Here is a 20,172-nt window from a genome sequence, read left to right as displayed (position 1 = left end):
AACTGTATTTGGCCTTATGACCTCTCAGTACATGAATGAATCTCAGTTCCATTCAAGCGACCTTGATCCTGACCAAGAGGATCCTCTGACACAGATCCTAGGCTGAATCCCTACCAAAGCTATGTAAAGTCTAAAATCTAGTAAAAACATTAATTCTTGAGGACCACATGCACATCTACAACTGGAACAGTGCCATTTAGCTTGGAGAGGTTTACTGCTTGATGCTGATAAAATATTTAGGAATGAAACATTTCCATTCCCTGCAGCAAGGAGGCAGAAAATCCAGTACAGGGAAAACAAGCTTAAAACCTCACCCTGCATCTCACTAACAGGTGGTTCCCCCTTCCCACAGCCCCGTGACACGGGCTCAGGGATGGAGTTCTGCTGCACTTTGGCCTTCTTTCCACTTTGTCTCCAGTGCTGGCAGTAGGGATTGACCTTTGTTCGCCATTCCCTGAGCCCAGGATACACTGTGCGACGCTACGGGTATGGAAATTTAGCGTCAGTCTGTTCTGGCAAACGGGGCTCTGTGCGCATGTGTATGTCATGTGCCCACCACACCATTTTATAAACAAAGAGTGAACTGGTTTCCACTCCAAAGCTGCTTTAAAGTATTTTTTGATAAGGACAATCTCCAGATTGCCATTGCTGTAGCCAACATTAATTTCCCTGAACTTTTTGAACATGGAAGTCAAGTACTCCTGAAAATAAGCACCGACGTTCTTGTCCCACAAAACCAAGCATGGTTTCTCTGCTGATAAATACTCCCCTGCAGAATATGATGCACTGTTAACAACAGTATTTTAACCCAATAAAAGCCACACAGCCCTACTACCTTAAAAAAGAAGGCAAGGACTGAACTGTCTCACTGAACTCCCTCACATCACTCCCATATTGCTGCCCACAGCTAGGCACAGCCAGGAGAATCAGACTGAACAAATCTCAGCTGCAAGGCAAGTGATGTTTTCCTTCCCTCCCCTCAGACAGGCATCTCCTAAGGCTGAGAACAAGGCACTGATGGGGTAGCAAAAACTATATTGCATGCAAAGCAATGTCAATTCCAAATAAAAAGGGAATGGATTAACTTTTCTCTCTTTCTACCATCTAGCATGCTTTCCTCTTTCATATCAGTTTCCAAACAGACTGCTTCAATGAAAACCTTAAACCTTGAATTCACTTTGCCTTTCAGTTCAAGCAAAACAAAAGATATGAAGTAGGGGAAAAAAAAAACCCCAACATCAAGGGCACAACCGAACCAATATCACTACATTTTAATATGAACTCTTTTGAGGTTCTGCCATCAGAGTAACAGCTGCTTAATACCTGAGTGAGGTTTCTTTAGCCTGACAGTATTTTATCTTAGAGCCCAGAATACTTGTGGAAAACATCTTCCACATTTAAAACTAAAAGCACAGTTATTTGGTCACAGTGCATCTACTTCGGGCCTGGATTCATTCAGCAGCACAATGGTGACTTGCCAAGACTGGAGGCAGAAAAGTCCTCCCTCCGAATGCCGAAGGAAGCAGCAGCAGGCCAGATGTATGCTTCTGCTATTCCACTGACAGTCACTCTAGAATTAAAAGCTTTGAATATTGATTCCATTTTCACTACTTCACTCACTCCAATTAAAAGACCGTCTAAACATGGACACCAACACTTCAGACAGATGCTCTTGGGACTTGGCCAGGTACTTGGATGCAGCAGAGAAAGGAAACCACCCCTTTCACACATTCTAGCCAGGACCTGTTTCTTCTTACTTTCTCTTTTCCTGGTTATTTCCTCAGCTGCTTCCCTTAGCACTTTCCGCCTTTCCACTCACCCAGACATGGCATGCCACTTGAAGTGGGAACAGCATCCATGGTTCAGGAGAAAAGCCTTCCTGCAGTCCTGGACCAAGCCAAGTGTCAGCAGAGCAAACCAGCAGAAGCTCAGGATGACTGCCAGTGCTTCCAGCCTGTACCTGCGAGCTGACGGCACTAAGCGTCGAGCTGTGAGATGAGGAACTTTTAACAACCTGAGCTTCCCTATCCCCTGTGGGGACCTGCCAGCACACGGCATGTGGCTCAGCAGGTACAGCCAGCTCTCAGATCACAGTCTTCTGCCTGCTTGCTGCCTTTTGCATACTCTTTGGCCTGCCTTGGCGAGGTTTGCATCCAGTTTAACAAACACTTTGTTACAGCAGGGCAATGCTGCTAGTTAGGGCAAGTGATGGTGTCTTCATCACAGCTCCCGGACTGTCTGTGATGAAGACTTTTGTTAGTTGTAACAAGGACTCCAATCAATAACAGCCTGGAGCTGCCACACTTCCTAGAATTCCAGGTTGGAGGGGACCTCAAGGATCAGCTGGTTCAACTTCTCTCGGCAAAGCATGACTTAAGACTAGATGGCCCAGCACCCTGTCCAGCTGAACCTTAACAGTGTCTAACACTGGGGAGTCACCACTTCCCTGGGAGATTATTCCAACAGCTGGTTATTCTCATGGTGAAAATTTTTTCCCTTGTGTCCAGTTGGGATACCCCCGGGAGAATTTGTGCCCATCACCCCTTGTCTTTTCCATGGGACTCCTTGTAAAAAGAGTTTCTGTCTCCTTTGTACTGACCCTTTAAACACACTGAAACAGTTCTGCTTGTTAATCTATGGCAGCACCCTGCTCCTGGAGCAGCCGGCTCATGTACAAACTCGCTCCAACACTGCATGTAGGACAGGTATTAAATTTAAACACAACACTGCCAGGTTTCAAAGAGCAGAAACAAGAACTGGTTACCAATGGCTCTCAGCCTTGCCCTTCAGCCTTCCTAGGGGCAAACGGTGCCTTCCAGCTTTGGAGGCTCTGCAAGAAAGCACTACGACCCAGCACTGCAAACAAGCAGAGTGCCTAGATCCTGCCCAGGTTGGCAGATAACAAAGGAGCATTAGCCAACAACTGAGATGCCTGTATAGCAAAATAAAGCCAGATCCTGGCATGCATGGAGATGCTGATATGCCTGGAGGCATCCCACCCATACGGGGAACCCCCCCTTCCCACAGATACACCTGTATGCCTAGAGGACAGCCCCAGGATCCAGACACCCAAGGACACGGGGACATTCTCCCTCCCAGGGGCATTGGGAACACGCACACATGGAGACAAAGACACTCTCCCTGGGGATCAGCTCATACACCGAGGATAATCCTGCCTCCCACCAAAGCAGGGTCACAGGGTCCCCCTCCCCAGGGCCACAGATGGATTCCCAAAACGTACCCATGTACAAGGGCATGGTAACCATGGCCGGGCACACAGAGACACGCCTGCCTTGGGGACCGGCATGGAAATATCGCCCCCGTGGGCGCACCCCCACACCGCCGTGGGAAGCCGGGACGCGGAAGCACGGACAGCTGCCCCGGGGAAAGCTCGGAAGGGGATACGGACACTCCAGGGATCCTCCTGCGCGGTTCACGGGCCGCGGGGACAACACCGTGGCGTGGGACGCAGGCACACACCGGGAGAGCTCCGCGGGGGCAGCCCCCACCTCACACCTGCGGCGGAGACCGGAACCCGCCCCGGCCCGTACCTCAGAGACCCCTCCCCGGTAACAGCCCGTTTCCCGCAGCCGACCCCCGCTGACACTGAAGCCGCACGGCCCGGTGACCCCCGCCCCACGACACCCTGCCCTGCTCAGCCCAGCCGCAGGCTCGTCCTCACGCGGGTCCCCCTGTGCGGCACCGCGTCCCGCACCGCCACCCTCACGGGAGGCACCCCACCCCGAGAGACCGCGCCCACTGCCCCGCCGCCGCGCCCGTCCCTCCGGCGCGGGAGGCGGCAGCAGCCGCCGCGGGGCCCCGTCTCACCCGCGGGCGGTGGGCGGCAGGACGGGCTGTACTTGGCGGCCGCTGTGAAGCGCCCCAGGCTGCCGATAGCACGCACCGCGGCCGCCATCTTTCCTGCGCGGGAGGTCGAATGAGGGAGAGGCCACTCGGGGGCTTGGCCGCGCCGTCCCCTCCCTGCCAGCGGCTGCCTGAGGAGCTGCCTGTACGCTCTTCCACCGCCGGCTTCTACCTTCCTCTCTTTTCTCCGCTCATCGCGTGGTCGCGGACGTTTCTGTTATGTACCGAGAGGAAACGGGGGGAGGGAGAGCGCAGGTAAGGGGCTATGGAATAGGTGGAATTCCTCAGGCGGGTGGCTGGTGTGCTGCCCAGAGGGTGGGGCGAGCGCGGGGTCCTTAGTGAGTGGCGGCGCGGCGGGCGGAGGCGGTGGTAGTAGTGCTGGCGGAGGTGAGCGGCTGTGGGGTGTGTGTGGTGTCAAGTGTTGTGTGGTAGCTTGTGGTGTCCTGTGTCCCCGTCCCGGGTGGAGGGGGCCGTAGCTGTGCTGTATGTGAGGGGCGGGTGCGCCTGTGTGGTTGTTACTGAGTTTCAGGGTGTTGTCTGGTGGGTGAGTGGGGTGTCGTGGCTGAGGAGTGCGTGCGTTATGGGTGCGGGCTGTGCGTGGGGTGGGCAGCCTTGGCCTGGTCCGTTTGTGTGTGGAGGGCGCTTCGGGGTGCTGGGGAGCAGCTGGCTTCTGAGAGCGCGGGGGACAGAGCGTGAGGCGGGGGGGGGGTCAGTGGGAGCGCTGCGAGGAGAGCGGCTGTGCGGGAATGGGTCTGGTTTGGGAACCCGGAGAGGAGCAATTCTGTTGGTTGGGCAGAGATTTGGGTTTGTTCACCCTGGAGAAGGGAGAGCTCTGGGGAGACCTTAGAGCAGCTTCCAGTGCCTAAAGGGGCTGACAAGAAGCATGGAGGGGGACTTTTTATAAGGACCTGTAAGGATAGGACAAGGGGGAATGGCTTTAACCTGACAGAGGGGAGACTGAGATGAGCTCTTAGGCAGAAGTTCTTCCCTGTGAGGGTGGTGAGGCTCTGGCCCAGGTTGCCCAGAGAAGCTGTGGCTGCCCCATCCCTGGCAGTGTTCAAGGCCAGGTTGGATGGGGCTTGGAGCAACCTGGTCTAGTGGAAGGTGTCCCTGCCCATGGCAGGGGTTTGTAACTGGATGAGCTTTAAGGTCCTTTCTAACCCAAACCATTCTCTGATTCTCTGACAATCTTCGGCCTGGTGTGGGGGGGAAGCCTGGCACATGTGGAGGAAGGGTGCTGTGGCAGAGAACTGATCCAGAGAAGAATGGCAGTGAGAAAGTCTCTTTTCCAAATCTCTGCTGTTGAACTTCAGATAAGGATCTTTTTATAGGGAAGGCTCTATTTTGGAATGAGCTTTGGAAAAGGCACCAACTCATTCTGCTTCCCATGGGGATACACAACAGAAGTTATTGAGGTTAAAACGAAGGGTAGTGGCATAATGTGCCAAGGAGAGTGTGTCAGGAGAGTCACGCTGGCAATGAAATTAGCTGGGCACTTGGACAATTTTCCAGTAGGGAAGAGGCGGAACAGTTACTGGGAGGGGAATTGAAAACTGCGCCGGCTGCTGTTCATACAGTGCTGGGTCACTGTGGAGGTGACTGTTTATTTACGGGAACATTTGCAGGCCACAGTCATAAGCCAGGCTCTTCGTGAGCTCAGAAAGTACAAAAGGAAGTAGTTCTCCCTGCTGCTGCCCTCGGTGTGTCTTCTGTTTCTTCACTTTTTAGCTCTGTTTGAAGCAGGCAGATTGTTGAAACTATTCCGAATAGACCAGATTGGACTAATACCAGCCTTTCTCCAGCTCTTTAGATAGCAAAATGAGTTGCATGCTAACCTACGCCATCAGGAACCTCCCTGCTTCCTCAGCATGGGCTGCCAGGGGCTGTAAGTATCTTTGCATTTATTGAAAGCTTGACTTGGGAGATCATACAGCTCTGGTTTAAGTGTTGGGTTTGGGACAGATGCTGTATCTGAATCTCTGTTCTGTTGTCATCATAGAGATGACTTTTTTAAAAGTAATTCAATGTTACCGTATTTGTCAGTTCCCACGTTAGGTATGGGAGGAACATCATGTTGTAATATGAACTGTCTTAGTTTTGTGAGCAAACTAAAAAATACCTCAAGGGTATTTAGGTGCAGTTGTCTTACTATGACCTTATCATATGTTTTGAACAGTTCTTACGGAAACTAGAAATGTTTTCAACGTTTCAGGTTTGACAGACCCTATTTTTTTGTTTCTCGTTTTTCAGTTGTTCGATCACTCAGCTGTTCTTTGCCGTTACAAGCCGCAGGTAAAGTTAAAACACCAGGAACCTCAGTGGGTCTGTGCTAGAGGAGATAATTTTTAAAGCCTCATTCTACTTAAATCTCAGAAGTGCAGTGCAGACTGCCTTGAGGCTCTGGGAGGACCAGGGGCCAACAAGAAAACTGGGGAGGTGCGTTGGCAAGGACACATAGCAATGGGAGAGGGGGGAATGGCTTTAAACTGACAGAAGGGAGATTTAGGTTAGAGATTCGGCAGAAGTTCTTCCCCGTGAGAGTGATGAGGCCCTGTCACAGGTTGCCCAGAGGAGCTGTGGCTGTTCCGTCCCTGGCAGTGTTGAAGGCCACGTTGGACGGGGCTTGGAGCAACCTGGTCTAGTGGAAGGTGTCCATGCCCATGGCAGGGGGCTTGGAACTGGACAAGCTTTAAGGTCTCTTCCAACCCAAACCATTTTATGATGCTGTAGGTAGTCTGCGTGCTCCACAAAAGCTGCAAATAAGTAAAATCGCAGGTAAACTGTTGTTTGCATCAGAATACTCTCAGCCTCTACGTACCCCTCACTCTCAGCAGCTGTGCCCAGTCCAGAGCTCAGCCCCATCATCACCTGACAGTTTGCTATTTCTAGAACTTAAACTGAGATGCTAAGCTCAGAGTGTAAAAACTGGGCACAAGCAGATCACTTACCCAGAGGGCAGGAGATTGTCCCTGACAAGGAGAAGCTTGTGGAATTAGCTTCGAACTCCAGCAAGACCAGTAAGAGGCTCGGGTTTTGTCAGAGCTGCTCAGCACATGCAGTTACAGGGGTTTTTAGCTGTGGCCCTTAGCTAGTGGCTGGGGTGATCCGGCATTCTGGGGTTCACTGAGGGGAGTTGCTCAGGTGACATGCTCTAAGCTGCGTGGGTTTTGGAAATAGGCCTAGACAGTATCTCCCCATCGTCTTCTTGGCTTTACACAGAGAGCCAAGAGCAGTGTCAGAGTTCCATCCTCACTTGCTTAAGCAAAGTATTTAGCTGCACTTAGTTTGCTTTTATGTGTCTCCATCGTTTGCCTGCTTGGAAAAGAAACTGCCCCCATGCTGCCATATACGCTCACTAAGATTTGCAGGCCTGATTGCATTAGGACATTCTCACTGAACTCCGTGTTAATCATCGCTCCAGAAGAGTTCTGGCACTGGCCTGTTGAGCAACACTGTGTCGTGACATGCTTTACCTTGAACCTGAGGTGCTCGGGCACCTTATGGAGAAGTAGCAAGTTACCCACAGCAACTGTACACACTACTCTTGTTACTGCTTTCCTCTGAGAGTGAAAGTTAGTTGACTTCTTGAGCTGTGTTTTGATTTACCTTGAATCATCTCACCTCACCTTTACCATGCAGCAAGAGCACACACATAGGCAGTTACTATGGAAGATAGGTTGCTCTTTGCAGTTCTTGCTGATCCCCAAGCAAGAGATCTTATTCAGACTTTGCATTTAGTCTGCGTCATTTGTACTGTAAGCTGTGCAACATTTTCAGAGGCATTGCTTCATGCAGTATTCTTGTCAGTGGTAGAAGAGACTGGGAGTTAGGTGCCTAGAGACCAGTACCATTGCCTCAGTGTAGCTGCAGATGAATCTGCTTATGAGGGATGTACCATCTGCTGATGGGGGATGCTGTTAAATCTTTTTTCACAGATCACATAATTACCCAGAGACAAGATTACAGCCAGGTGACCTACCTATTCTGCTAATAGCTTATACACCAAAAGAGACTAATTTCCCTAGTTTTGTAGTACTTTTTATGGGGTCTTAATTTAAGCTTGCTGGTATTCATGTTAACATTGCTTTTCTCTTACCAGTCCAGCCGAAGAGTAAGAAGACCTTAGCCAAAAATGGTGTGAAGAATATTGTTGTGGTGGAGGGTGTCCGTATTCCATTTTTGCAGTCTGGCACCACGTAAGTATGAAAATAAGAGGATAAATGCTGACTTGATTAATAGTATATTCTTTTCTGTGAAAAGAGTTGGCTGACTTGTTCATTTTAATGTAGTTACGATGCTTAAAAAAGTACTGAGGTGGCAGTAAGTCAGGCTGCTACTGTTATTCTAGCTTAAGCTAATGAAAAAACATGATCTGAAGAAGATTGTCCATGTGTATGAGTTCTGAGAAGAGTGAGGATTTGTGCTGCATGTCTAGAGGAAGCTGTTGGTGAACCTATAGCAGATAAAGCATAGCATTTCAAAGAATTGCAGGACATGTGCAGAGTCAGTTGTAGACTCTTCCTAGACTGTTATGCCACCAGATTAAGACCTGAATTAAGACCAGACCTGGCTCTTAGAACGGACAGAGTATTTATTCTGTTACTGCTGCTTTTCAGTGTTTTTAGTACAGCAATTACCTGGTGTAAGACAGAGTCTTCACCACCTGGCGTATGAACTGTTTAATTATAAGTGCAGTGGAGCATTTCTGGCATGTCACTGGCTCTTTGCTCCTGGTGTGTGCTTACTGCAGTGAAGTAGACCTCTGGATTGTTGTCTGACACCCCTAAGTATGTCCTTCTCTAACTTCCAGGTACGCAGATCTTATGCCACATGACCTAGCAAGAGCAGCACTGCAGTAAGTAAATCAAATAGTAGAAGGGCCCAGAAAACTCGTTGGGGTCCCAGTGTTGGTACAGTAGCTTCAACAGATTTGAAAGCCAAGGCTCTGGCTGTATCTCTAAACAATAACATCCAGGCACTTAATTTTTCATGGTCCACCACGATCTTCATAGGTGGCTTAAGCAGTAGGGCTTACAACAGGCTTGTGCTAAAGTGTCTTGTTACAAAGAGGTGACATTGTTCTCCTACTTGGCAAATTTTAGTTAATTTGAACTCTGTAGTTTTCTAAATACAGAGATCCTAGCTACTGTCTGATGAGGTGTACTTGGGAAAAGCAACCTGAAAAAAACCCTGACATTTAGAGAAAACTAAATGGCAGCAAGAATAACAAGCAGATTCTATCATCTTGCTTGTCTCTTCCATTCTGGAGTGATTTGACAAAAGCTGTAGGCCATTAGCTGTGAGTTCGGTTGAGGAGCAAGGCAAAGTGCTGTTAAAAAGAGAGAAGGGTTTACTGGGTGCTTGGGGAAGGAGATTTCAAGGCCCAAGGAAAGAGCTGATTTGGTTAGCGGTCACTGTGTTAGTCACACGTGAGGGCTGTGCCCTGGATGTTGATGGGGTTTTAGTGTGCTGCAGGAAAAAGTGGAATGGCTTTAAACTGACCGAGGGGGGGTTTATGTGACATCTTAGGCAGAAGCTCTTCCCTGTGAGGGTGGTGAGGCCCTGGCCTAGGTTGCCCAGAGAAGCTGTGGCTGCCCCATCCCTGGCAGTGTTTAAGGCCAGGTTGGACGGAGCTTGGAGCAACCTGGTTTAGTGGAAAGTGTTCCTGCCCGTGGCAGGGGGGTTGGACTAGGTGATCTTTAAGGTCCCTTCTAACCCAAACCATTATAGGATTCTAGGTTTTAGGTGCCTTTAGTTTCATCTTTCTTTGGTATTTTGTAGTGCATGAAACTACATTTGAATACCAGGGGCCTCGAATCGCTGCTGGCAGTGGGATTTGCTGAGCTGGCCTGTTTGTTGAGATCTTCTGTCAAATCATACAATATGTTTTCTAATACTTTTCACACTGCTTATTTTCTGTGCACCTTATTGAAGTTTTAGGTGTTCCTACATCAAAGTTAATTTGCTTTTTTCATCTCTTAAAGCCCTCTTCCTTTGATTTTGATGTCAGAATACCCCAAATTGGGGAAAATACTAACAACCATTTTAGGGAGGGGCGAGGGTGTAGTGTAGTTGTTTTCATTAAATTCTGTAATAATTTGTAGTGATATTATTGCCATGATTACTTACAGTCTGTAGTCAGTTACATTTTTATTAAGTACAGATAAACACAGGATTTCCTTCTGCCGTGGCTCCGTTGTTGCATTGTTCTCCGGCTAAGCTGCTGGAAAGGGGATGTCTGAGGGCTGCGATAAGTTTATTGCTTACGTCGTGCAAATACTGTTTGTTGTAATCTTCTTAGGGGGTTACTGAACCGGACCAGCGTCCCAAGGGATGTTGTGGATTACATTGTTTATGGCACAGTTATCCAGGAGGTGAAAACAAGTAATGTGGCCAGAGAGGTGGGTTATGTGCAGCATTTCCCCTGTGAGTCTGATTGCTGCTGCTAGTATGAAGATGACAAATGCTTGCAAAAAAGAAAATTCCAGTATTATTTTTCATTTAAATGTGATTTGAGACTTGTGCAGCTCTGTCTGTCAAATAACTGTGGGATCCTGTCTCTTGTTGAAATCTGCCTTAGGTTAAAACGTATTTTAATGCTTGATTCTTCCCTGAAAGGGAAGGTTTTATTAAGGACTGTTGATCACTCAGCTCTTAATTACCAGTGGGACTCAAATGCTGCCTTGCCTGAGGTACTTGGGAGGGCCAGAGTGTGCTGTGATAGATTGCTTTACTGTGGTATTTTGGTATTTATTTGTTTTACTTGGCTGATCAGATGAGGCTCTTGAGTGATCTGAAAGGGAGTAGCTTAGCTGCTCTTTTCTTTGGCAGTCAGAAAACAAAATTCACATACTATACGCGCATATTATACTCCACTGAAGTAATGTTACAGAGGTGGCATGTGATTTTTCTGTAACTTCAAACCTCTGCTTTTGTTCTCTGCAACTGGACAAAACCATGATGTAACCTGGGCTGGAAAGAGGCCGTTGTGAAGCTCTCCAGTTCCATTTTAGCCTTGTATATGCAAATACTTGCTTTGGTCATGTGCCAGTCAGATGAGGCTGCAGTATAATTTTAACTTGGGAACAACTGTTGAACTTTAAACTAGTTGGCCACGTCTCAGCTAAGGCAGGTCTTGCTGGGAGCAGTTCTGCCGTGCGAGGCTGTGCTCTCAGCTGGGTCAAGCAAGGCGCTGCATTCTGAACTGTAGGAAATGTTTTCTGTTCTGTGCAAAATGACTCATGGTGCCTTGTACTGAGGGATCTAAAATCCTTTCACGTGTTGCCTTAAGCAAATAATGTGAAGCAAAAATGATGTCAAGTAGTTGGAAAATTCAAATTGTGAGGTGTGAAATTGTGATTAGTTTGTCTCTTTATTAGTGGGGGGGCAGCTACTGTCTGCATAATGCAATTGAGAGCCTGGGCAGCTGCCATCTCCTGTTCCCAGTGTCTGGGGAGGGAATGAGCAGCTGCAGGGACTGGCTGAATGAAACCTCAATGTGATTATTTTCAGCTTAGTCTGGAAAGGTGTGTTGCTGGGCAGAAGGTAGCTCTGGCCTGCGGAGCAAAAGGTGCAGGTTTTAACAGCCAATCTCTGTTGCTCGTAGGCTGCCTTGGGAGCTGGTTTCTCTGACAAAACTCCAGCCCATACAGTCACCATGGCTTGTATTTCTTCAAACCAGGCTATGACCACAGGTATGTTGGCTGGAAGAACAAACTGTGGGTTTGAGGAAGAGCTCAGCAACTCCTCTACATCCTGCATCTAACTTGCAGTGCTTAGTGTGTATAAGTAAGCATCTGAAGAATGCTTTTTTGTTCAAAACCCAACAAAATATTCTATGAATCGGATGTCTGCTGTAGACCTGCCAGCAGCTTGATACCCTTTGCATTCAGCAGTAGTCCCTGCTCAGTGACTGTGATAGCTTGGGAGGCAAGGGCGGCATCATGATCTGGAAGTTCACCTTTCATCTTTGTCTTAGCCTAAACAGAGAAAAATAAATTGAGACCCGGTCTCAAAACTCCGAGGGTATTCTTCTCCCAACTGCTCTGTGTGACAGAGAGAAGTGGAAGCAAAGTTTCAAAAGTAGTATGATTCAGAAAATGTCTGTGCAGCCCGGTCAGTCACTGTGATGCAGAGTTGTATAACCCGGTCAGAGCCAGAGGCTGAAGGAAATAAAATGTAGTATCCAAGGCACTAATGGGTCAGTGTCGCTTCTCCCTGCAGCTCTCACAGGCCACTCTGTCTTGTTCTGCAGGCGTGGGTATGATTGCAGCTGGACAGTGCGATGTTGTCGTAGCAGGGGGTGTGGAGTTAATGTCAGATGTTCCCATTCGGCACAGTAGGAAGATGAGGAAGACAATGCTGACTCTTAACCGAGCCAAGACCTTGGGCCAAAAGCTCTCCCTGATTTCCAAAATTCGTCCTGACTACTTTGCTCCTGAGGTAATCTTTTTTTCGGGCATTAAGATACTCAGCTAAACTGTTTCTCAAGGAGGTGCAAAACAGGTTGGCTTAGGTAATTTATTTAGCCCCAACAGAGAGGATTTAAAAAGGGTAAGGCAGTTGCCTGTGGTTCACCTGTACTGGATCTTTGTCCTGTACTTCGGGTTAAACCTGCAGTTGATTAATGCATCTCTTAGCATTCCTGTCTTTGTCTTCTTACATGATGGTCTTCAGTAATCCTACCATCTTTCAATACCTCCTTCCTTCTGCAACTCCTAGACAAACTGTGCTGGGAAACTACAGAAGGAAAAGCTTTTCCCCATAAATGAAACTTCTACAGGGGTCCTAAAGGCTCAGAACAACTTCATTAGATAATAGAGGTAACGTGCTTAATATCAGAGAGGAATATCCTCAGTGTATTAATAAAGCCCTTTGATTAATGCAGCTTAAATATGCCTTTATGACTACTGTTCCTGGCCAAATCCTGCCAGGTACTGCATGTGTTTAGCTCCCATATTTGGGCACGGGAGTCTGATGGTTAATTAATGTCAGGACTCTGCTACAGAGGGAGCCACTCTTTTCTGTCTCAGAGGTCATGAGAGAGGTGAATTACAACATGGTGAAGATGGGAAGGGAAAGCACTTCCCTCCTCACCACAATAAAACTACTTGTGTCTGGGCTGCCTTTAGCAGGAGTGCAGGAAGCAGAGTGTACACACAGCAGAGATACAAAGTCCGAGTTGATATAAAAATTGCAGGCTTAAATGCATGCAGGGATTTCTTGTGTGCTGCTGGAAGAAGCTGAAATCACCTGGTTTTGCTCAAGGAGGTCTCAGGATGTGGTGTTTCACCTTAGCCCAAGAAGTCTGGTCCTTTCCCACCTGGTATTCTAGGATTCTATGATTAACCAACATTTGAACTCCATGTAACTGACCAGGGATGGGTGTTTATGATTGCTAACTTAGTTTTTCTGTTCTGTAGCTTCCAGCTGTGGCAGAGTTCTCCACCAGCGAGACCATGGGGCACTCTGCTGATCGTTTGGCTGCTGCCTTTGCCATATCCCGTTTGGAGCAGGATGAATATGCCCTCCGTTCACACACACTAGCTAAGAAAGCCCAGGATGGAGGGATGCTAGTGGATGTGGTACCCTTCAAAGTGCCAGGTAAAACTGCACATTTCATTCCTAGCATGCATTAGTCCAATGAGGAAATACTTTATTTAGAAAAGGAGGGGAAGTACTGGGACCAGATTCATCATGTTCTGTGTATCCAATATGGATTTTAACTCTCTGCTGTTTCTCCCAGGAAAGCTACTGACATAGGAGTATGTTTCTAAACACACATATCTAAACGTATAAACATATCCTTACACATCTAAATTTTGTTGCTCCCGCCTCATATCCATACTAATCATGGAGAATCGGGATAGTGGGACCAACAATCCCTCTGCTCTTCCAGTCAGGCAAGAGAACCCATCTTTATATGCCAAGCTATTAACAACAAATAGAAAACCCTGTAAAATCTCGGTCTGCTGAATCAGGGACTGGGTAGGGAGAGCTGAAACCAGCTTCCTACCCAGTTGGTTCAACTTCATCATATTAGGAAGGAGATCCTCACTGTGAGGGTGGTGAGGCCCTGGCCCAGGTTGCCCAGAGAAGCTGTGGCTGGCCCATCCCTGGCAGTGTTCAAGGCCAGGTTGGACAGGGCTTGGAGCAACCTGGTCTAGTGGAAGGTGTCACTGCCCATTGTAGGGGATTGGAACTGGATGAGCTTTAGGGTCTCTTCCAACCCAAACCTTCCTGTGATTCTATGATACCTGCTCATTTGGGGCACTTTTGCACCATGTACGTACAACGTACAACCATGTATGTTGCTGACTTTCATAGTTAAAATAATGGTTTTTATTTTTCATCAACAGGCAAAGAAACAGTTACCAAAGATAACGGGATCCGTCCTTCGTCATTGGAGCAGATGGGCAAGCTGAAGCCGGCTTTTGTCAAGCCCTATGGAACCGTCACACCTGCCAACTCCTCCTTCCTGGTAATGCCTGTTCCCATCACTGTGAGCCTGTGGGGAAAAGTCTCCAGGTTACCCTCTGCCTCACACAGGCATGTAGATCAAGTTGCTGCAATCTGTGGGAAAGAGTTTTTTCCTTTGGTGAACTTGGATTTTTTTGGTTTTTAAATGAGTAACTAAACCCCAGAAGCTTTGGTCTGTCTTAACCTGTTTGTTTTCTGTAGCTGCCTCATGAGGATTCATTATACATTTTTGATGAATCAGTTTTCACAAGACTGTATATATATAGTCTTAATCATAGAGTGATTTGAATCAGAAGAGACTCATCCAGTTCCAACCCCTTTCCATAGGCAGGGACACCTTCCACTAGACCAGGTTGCTCCAAGCACCATCCAACCTGGCCTTGAACCCTGCCAGGGATGGGGCAGCCACAGCTTCTTTGGCCACTCTGTGCCAGGGCCTCAGCACCCTCACAGGGACGAACTTCTGCCTAAGAGCTCATCTCAGTCTTCCCTCTGTCATGTTAAAGCCATTCCCCTTGTCCTATCCTTACAGGTCCTTATAAAAAGTCCCCCTCCATGTTTCTTGTCAGCCAGTTTAGGCACTGGAAGCTGCTCTAACGTCTCCCCAGATCCTTCTCCATTATGATGAACTCTTCCACATATGCTTTTTTTCTCTCCTTAGCATTTTTAAAGGAAGGGTTTTTTAGATGCTGAAGTCTAAGGTAGTTATGACAGACAGGTGAGGTGTTTCTGAGCCCCAGTTCCTGAGATTCGGCAGGAGGTGGTTGCCACTGAAAGTCTCCAGCTGAGGTCTTGTGGTGACTATGTTGTTCCTGCATGCAGCCCTGTCAGATTTCTATGTGTTTAAAAGGCTGCTTCACAGTTTCTGATCAACACTTAAAAAGAAGACAGTAACTACTGCTGGGGCCCTTTCAGCAGCAATGCTATTTACAGATAAGGCTGCAGCCTTGGTGTAGGAGCAGCTGAAATGCTGTTGGTGTCCTCTTGCTGCCAGTCTGTAGGCAGCTGAGGTTGTTATCCCAGAAATTAATTTGGCCACTGTGTGCCAAAGCTGTGATGTTCATTTTTGCAATGTGGTGAGCCTGTGGCTTGTGTCATCCCAGAATTCATAGAATCATAGAATAGTTAGGGTTGGAAAAGACCTTAAGATCATCTAGTTCCAACCCCCCTGCCATGGGCAGGGACATCTCGCACTAAACCATACCACCCAAGGCTTCATCCAACCTGGCCTTGAACACTGCTAGGGATGGAGCATTCACAACCTCCTTGGGCAACCCATTCCAGTGCCTCACCACCCTTACAGTAAAGAATTTCTTCCTTATATCCAGTCTAAACTTCCTCTGTTTAAGTTTTAACCCGTTACCCCTTGTCCTGTCACTACAGTCCCTGATGAAGAGTCCCTCCCCAGCATCCCTATAGGCCCCCTTCAGATACTGGAAGGCTGCTATGAGGTCCCCACGCAGCCTTCTCTTCTCCAGGCTGAACAGCCCCAACTTCCTCAGCCCATCTTCACACAGGAGGTGCTCCAGTCCCTGATTATCCTCATGGCCCTCCTCTGGATTTGTTCCAACAGTTTCATGTCCTTTTTTATGTTGAGGACACCAGAACTGCACACAGTGCTCCAGGTGAGGTCTCACGAGAGCAGAGTAGAGGGGCAGGATCACCTCCTTCGACCTGCTGGTCATGCTCCTTTTGATGCAGCCCAGGATACGGTTGGCTTTCTGGGCTGCGAGCGCACACTGAAGCCGGCTCATGTTCATTTTCTCATCGACCAGCACCCCCAAGTCCTTCTCTGCAGGGCCGCTCTGAATCTCTTCTCTGCCCAACCTGTAGCTGTGCCTGGGATTGCTCCAACCGAGGTATAGGACCCTGCACTTGTCATGGTTGAACTTCATGAGGTTGGCATCAGCCCACCTCACAAGCGTGTCAAGGTCCCTCTGGATGGCATCCCTTCCCTCCAGTGTGTCAACCGAACCACACAGCTTGGTAGCATCAGCAAACTGGGTTTGGGATGGAGCCAGGTGGACAGGTGTGTGGGGTAACCAGCTTGTCCATAAGACTGGAAAGGGCTTCTAGGCACCTCTGTGTGGGTTTTGACTGTAAAGAAGTGCTTCAGCAATGTGTGTGCTAATGTCGTGTTCCATCCACACACCCATCTATCAGATCAGTCATGCAGACATAGGGGGATGTCCTGGAAGCCCTGGTAACATCAGGTCCTGTCCTGCCAGCTGCTCTGCGGGAGGGCTGTCAGGCTCCCTTTGGGCACAGAGTGTGCTTGTTCTTCAGGCAGAGACCTCACTCTTGTCTGCCTCTTTCAGACGGATGGTGCTTCGGCAGTTCTGCTTATGTCTGAGGAGAAGGCTCTGGCGCTGGGCTACAAACCGAAGGCCTACCTAAGGTAAAAAAAGGCCTGCTCTGCATGGCCTCTGGCGTCCGCTCTCACTTCTCTGTCCTTTCTGTTACTAATAGCATTTCTCCTGTGTAGGGACTTCGTGTATGTGTCCCAAGATCCAAAGGACCAGCTGCTACTGGGGTAGGTGCCAATGCTCAAAAGCCCTAACAGTCTGTACTAGCCCAGCAGCCTTGACTTGTCATTACATGTCTTTTCTTTTGTGAAGTGTCTCATGAGATGTTCATCTTCAGGCTCTCTCGCAGAGGAGCCAGAGCTGGTGTGCTAGGTGTGACTTGAGAGGGGGAGGCAGCGAACGTGGGAGAGCAGCTGTGGCAGACATCCCCACCCTGGTGTGCTGGGAGGCATCTCAGTGTGGTGTTACTAGCAGTGGTTACTTGGGGTTGTGTTTCGGTTAGACAAGCAGAGAGTTGTACCATGGACCTAGGGAATGTAACGTGGGTTGCTGTGGAAAAAGGGGGTGATGATGTGATGAAATAAATTCATGTAAGACTTCCGTTTCTTAACTCTTCTTCAGTCCAACCTACGCTACTCCCAAAGTGCTGGAGAAGGCGGGTCTGACCATGGCTGATATCGATGTGTTTGAATTCCATGAAGCTTTTGCTGTAAGTACCAAGCACTAGAGCACTACCCATCCGATCACTGCTCAGGTCGGGCTGGGTATCGGTCAGCGGGTGCTGAGCTGTTGCATTCTCATCCCTTGTTATTTCCCTTATCATTATTATGGGTGGCAGCGGCAGTGGTTTGTGTTATACCTTAGTTACTGCACTGTTCTTGTCGCAACCTGTGGGAGTTATGTTCTTCCGATTCTCCTCCCTGTCCCTCCGGGAGTGGGGGGAGGAAGGAGGGGAGGGGTGAGTGAGTGGCTGCATGGTTCTGAGTTACCAACTGGGCTTTTAAACCATGACAGTACAGCTGGTACAGCTGGAGCACTAAGGATACCTCCAGCTATAAAAAGCTGTTCTGTAGGCGTCTGCTTTCATATTGGTGAAAGCTCTTGATAAGACCTTCACTAAACGTACACAGGTGTAATTCTACATTCATGTCTGAAGAGAAGTACTATATATATTTTAAATATATAACATTTTATGTGGACACAATCCATGCTAAGAGTGGCTTTTGTTGTTTGAAGTCACCAAAGGAATACAGATTCTTCTAGAATAATTTATAAACAAAAAGAGTTGTGCTTCACCAGGACCCTTGGATGAAAGAAACCACATCACCTGCTAATTGGATTGGGAATCTGTTACCATGGTGAGGTGGCTAATTTACTGGATGGCATCTTTCTCTAGCGAAGGTTGAGCTGACATTAACAGGCTGAGCCTGTATCTGGCTGTGTTAGTTTAGTGGTTGTAGCAAGTCCTGGGATATCTCCCGCCTGGTAGTGCTGTCTGTAGGTTTTCTTCAGATCCTGCCCATTCTTGTTACTATCGCGCTCCCTCTCTTTCAGGGGCAGATCCTGGCTAACCTGAAGGCTATGGATTCAGACTGGTTTGCACAAAACTACATGGGCAGGAAGTCGAAGGTAAGACACAATCGGGACACTTGATCTTCAGTTTAGTTTAACTTGAGGATTTATTGAGTCCCTTGTTGCGGCAGGGTGTGTGGTGCTGCAAAGCACAGCTTTTGTTGTGTCCCCTCTGGGTTAGCAAATCCCGATGTGAGCAGTTTCTCTGGGAGTGATGGCATTCCCATTGTCAGCAGGAGGTGGAGGTCTAAAGTCATAATAGAAATTATTGGAGATGGAAATTAAAGACAGTGGGAGGGGGCCAGTCCTCCTGCATGCTTTCTGAGAGTCTGGAGTATCCCTGCTGGGCTGCAGGTGAGGTGGCAAAGCCTTTAGCACAGCTTTGTCCTGTCTTCAGGCACTTGTACGTGGCAGCGTACGCTTTGTAGGGCAGCCTGGGCTGTCAGAGGTTTGGTGGTGTCAGGAGCAGATCAAGCAGCCTCCATGCAGGCAGGTGATGGTGTGTGTCCCTCTGTGTCCTTGCAGGTTGGAGCCCCTCCTCTGGAGAAGTTCAATACCTGGGGCGGTTCCCTCTCACTGGGCCATCCTTTTGCTGCCACTGGCTGCCGGCTGGTCATTACTGCTGCCCACAGGTTGAAGAAGGAGGGAGGACAGTATGGTCTGGTTGCTGCCTGTGCAGCAGGAGGGCAGGTAATGATGCTTTGGGGTCAGGCACTGTTCCCTCTGGAGAGCTAGCCGCATTTCTGATCCTGGTGGTGCTGTGAAATCCTGTCTCGGTACACCAGGTGGCACTGGGTGTCCCTGACACCCTCTGGCTCTGTTCAGTGGGCTCCCTCTGCCTCATTCCTCTTTAGAGAATCTCCAGCCCAGCTCAGAATCATCAGTTGGGGTTTGTGAATGTCATTCTTCTCACCTTGGGAAAAACGAACTTAACTAGAAAAATGGGGGTGAGACTCTACCTACAGCTTCTGGGCCTTTGGATGGGAGCCTGGTGCAGGCTGCAGTGACCAGTGGCACTTCCACAGGGACTTGGCGTAGATGGTGCTCTGTATCCCGAGGGTGCTGGCGTTCCTAGCCTGGCCCTTGGGACAGCCTGATGCGCTGGCTGGGGGGGTACTCCAGTTCCTTGCCCAGCCTGGAGCAGCTCTGCTGTCCCAAAGCCATCAAACTGCTGTTGGCAGAATCCTCTCAGTGAGCCAGTGCTGGATTTTCATCTCCCCTTTTATGTTAAGGTGTTTGGGAGATGGCATCTCCCATCGCAAGCATGTCTGTGATGGTTAGTCTTTTCTGTGACCATTCCCTCTCTTTCTCTCTCCTTCCAGGGTCACGCAATGTTAGTGGAGCTTTACCCTCAGTAGTGGGACGAGGGGCTGCTGAGTGGGTATTCATCCATCCTGTGCCTGGCAATGCCATTTCAATGCACTAATAAAACATCCTACAATCCTTCTCAGAAAGGGTTTTTGGTGGCCTTTATAAATAAATCCCTTCTAGCTACTCAGCTGGTAATTTTCAACTAATGAATGCACTCTTAAGAAATATTCCACTTCCAGGAGAGTAAAAGTTAAGGTAGCATTTAGCCTCTTGTGGCTCATTGTAACCTCTGTGATTCCTAATGCAACTCTTCAGTAAGCAGGATTTCTCCCCCCCATGGAGAAGAGGGACGATTCCAAAGCCGTGTATGGAGAATTAAATTTGGGAATAAGGGGAATGGAAGGTACTGGAGGTCGGTGGGCTGAGGTGGAATTAATGTGGGGAGTAACAACTGTTTTCAGGAATGGGTTCAGGCTGACCTGGTTTTGAAGGAGGAGGTTTGCTGCACGATGTCCGGACAGCACTAGAATTAGCAAATCACTTCTGAACAAATGAGTGTCGCTGATGTTAACCACAATAAATCAGGAAATAAAATAGTCTGGCTTTTTAACTTCCTTCCCTCACCTGACACGGGTTGGGG

At 48.5% G+C, this 20,172-nt stretch overlaps 2 protein-coding genes across 4 annotated transcripts in view; one reads left to right on the top strand and one right to left on the bottom strand.

Annotated features, from left to right (window-relative positions):
• The window catches only part of HADHA (hydroxyacyl-CoA dehydrogenase trifunctional multienzyme complex subunit alpha), a 28,101-nt gene extending 24,155 nt beyond the window's left edge, over window positions 1-3,946 (bottom strand). Inside the window, exon 1 of the mRNA XM_065682002.1 lies at window positions 3,829-3,946. Coding sequence (XP_065538074.1) covers window positions 3,829-3,916 — 88 coding nt within the window. The 5' untranslated portion in view covers window positions 3,917-3,946. The remainder of the gene's footprint in view (window positions 1-3,828) is intronic.
• Window positions 3,947-4,006: 60 nt separating this feature from the next.
• On the top strand, window positions 4,007-20,128 carry HADHB (hydroxyacyl-CoA dehydrogenase trifunctional multienzyme complex subunit beta). 3 transcript variants are annotated; one of them, XM_065682004.1, is made up of 16 exons: window positions 4,007-4,119; window positions 5,667-5,749; window positions 6,115-6,156; window positions 7,964-8,060; window positions 8,675-8,719; window positions 10,166-10,265; window positions 11,471-11,558; window positions 12,119-12,306; window positions 13,287-13,467; window positions 14,223-14,344; window positions 16,662-16,741; window positions 16,829-16,876; window positions 17,271-17,358; window positions 18,204-18,278; window positions 18,747-18,911; window positions 19,544-20,128. In XM_065682004.1, the coding sequence occupies exons 2-16, from the start codon at window positions 5,683-5,685 to the stop codon at window positions 19,577-19,579; spliced, it is 1,422 nt and encodes a 473-aa protein (XP_065538076.1). In that variant the 5' UTR covers window positions 4,007-4,119; window positions 5,667-5,682; the 3' UTR covers window positions 19,580-20,128. The 3 variants fall into 3 exon arrangements, with proteins under 3 accessions (XP_065538076.1, XP_065538077.1, XP_065538078.1); XM_065682005.1 differs by lacking the exon at window positions 4,007-4,119 and adding an exon at window positions 4,174-4,251; XM_065682006.1 differs by lacking the exon at window positions 4,007-4,119 and adding an exon at window positions 4,256-4,266.
• The last annotated feature ends 44 nt before the right edge of the window (window positions 20,129-20,172 follow it).

Source organism: Lathamus discolor, chromosome 5 (assembly GCF_037157495.1).
Source record: "Lathamus discolor isolate bLatDis1 chromosome 5, bLatDis1.hap1, whole genome shotgun sequence".
In the NCBI taxonomy this organism is placed as follows: Eukaryota; Metazoa; Chordata; class Aves; order Psittaciformes; family Psittacidae; genus Lathamus; species Lathamus discolor.
Note: the sequence above shows the minus strand (reverse complement) of the source record. Positions and strands in the feature narration are given on the sequence as shown.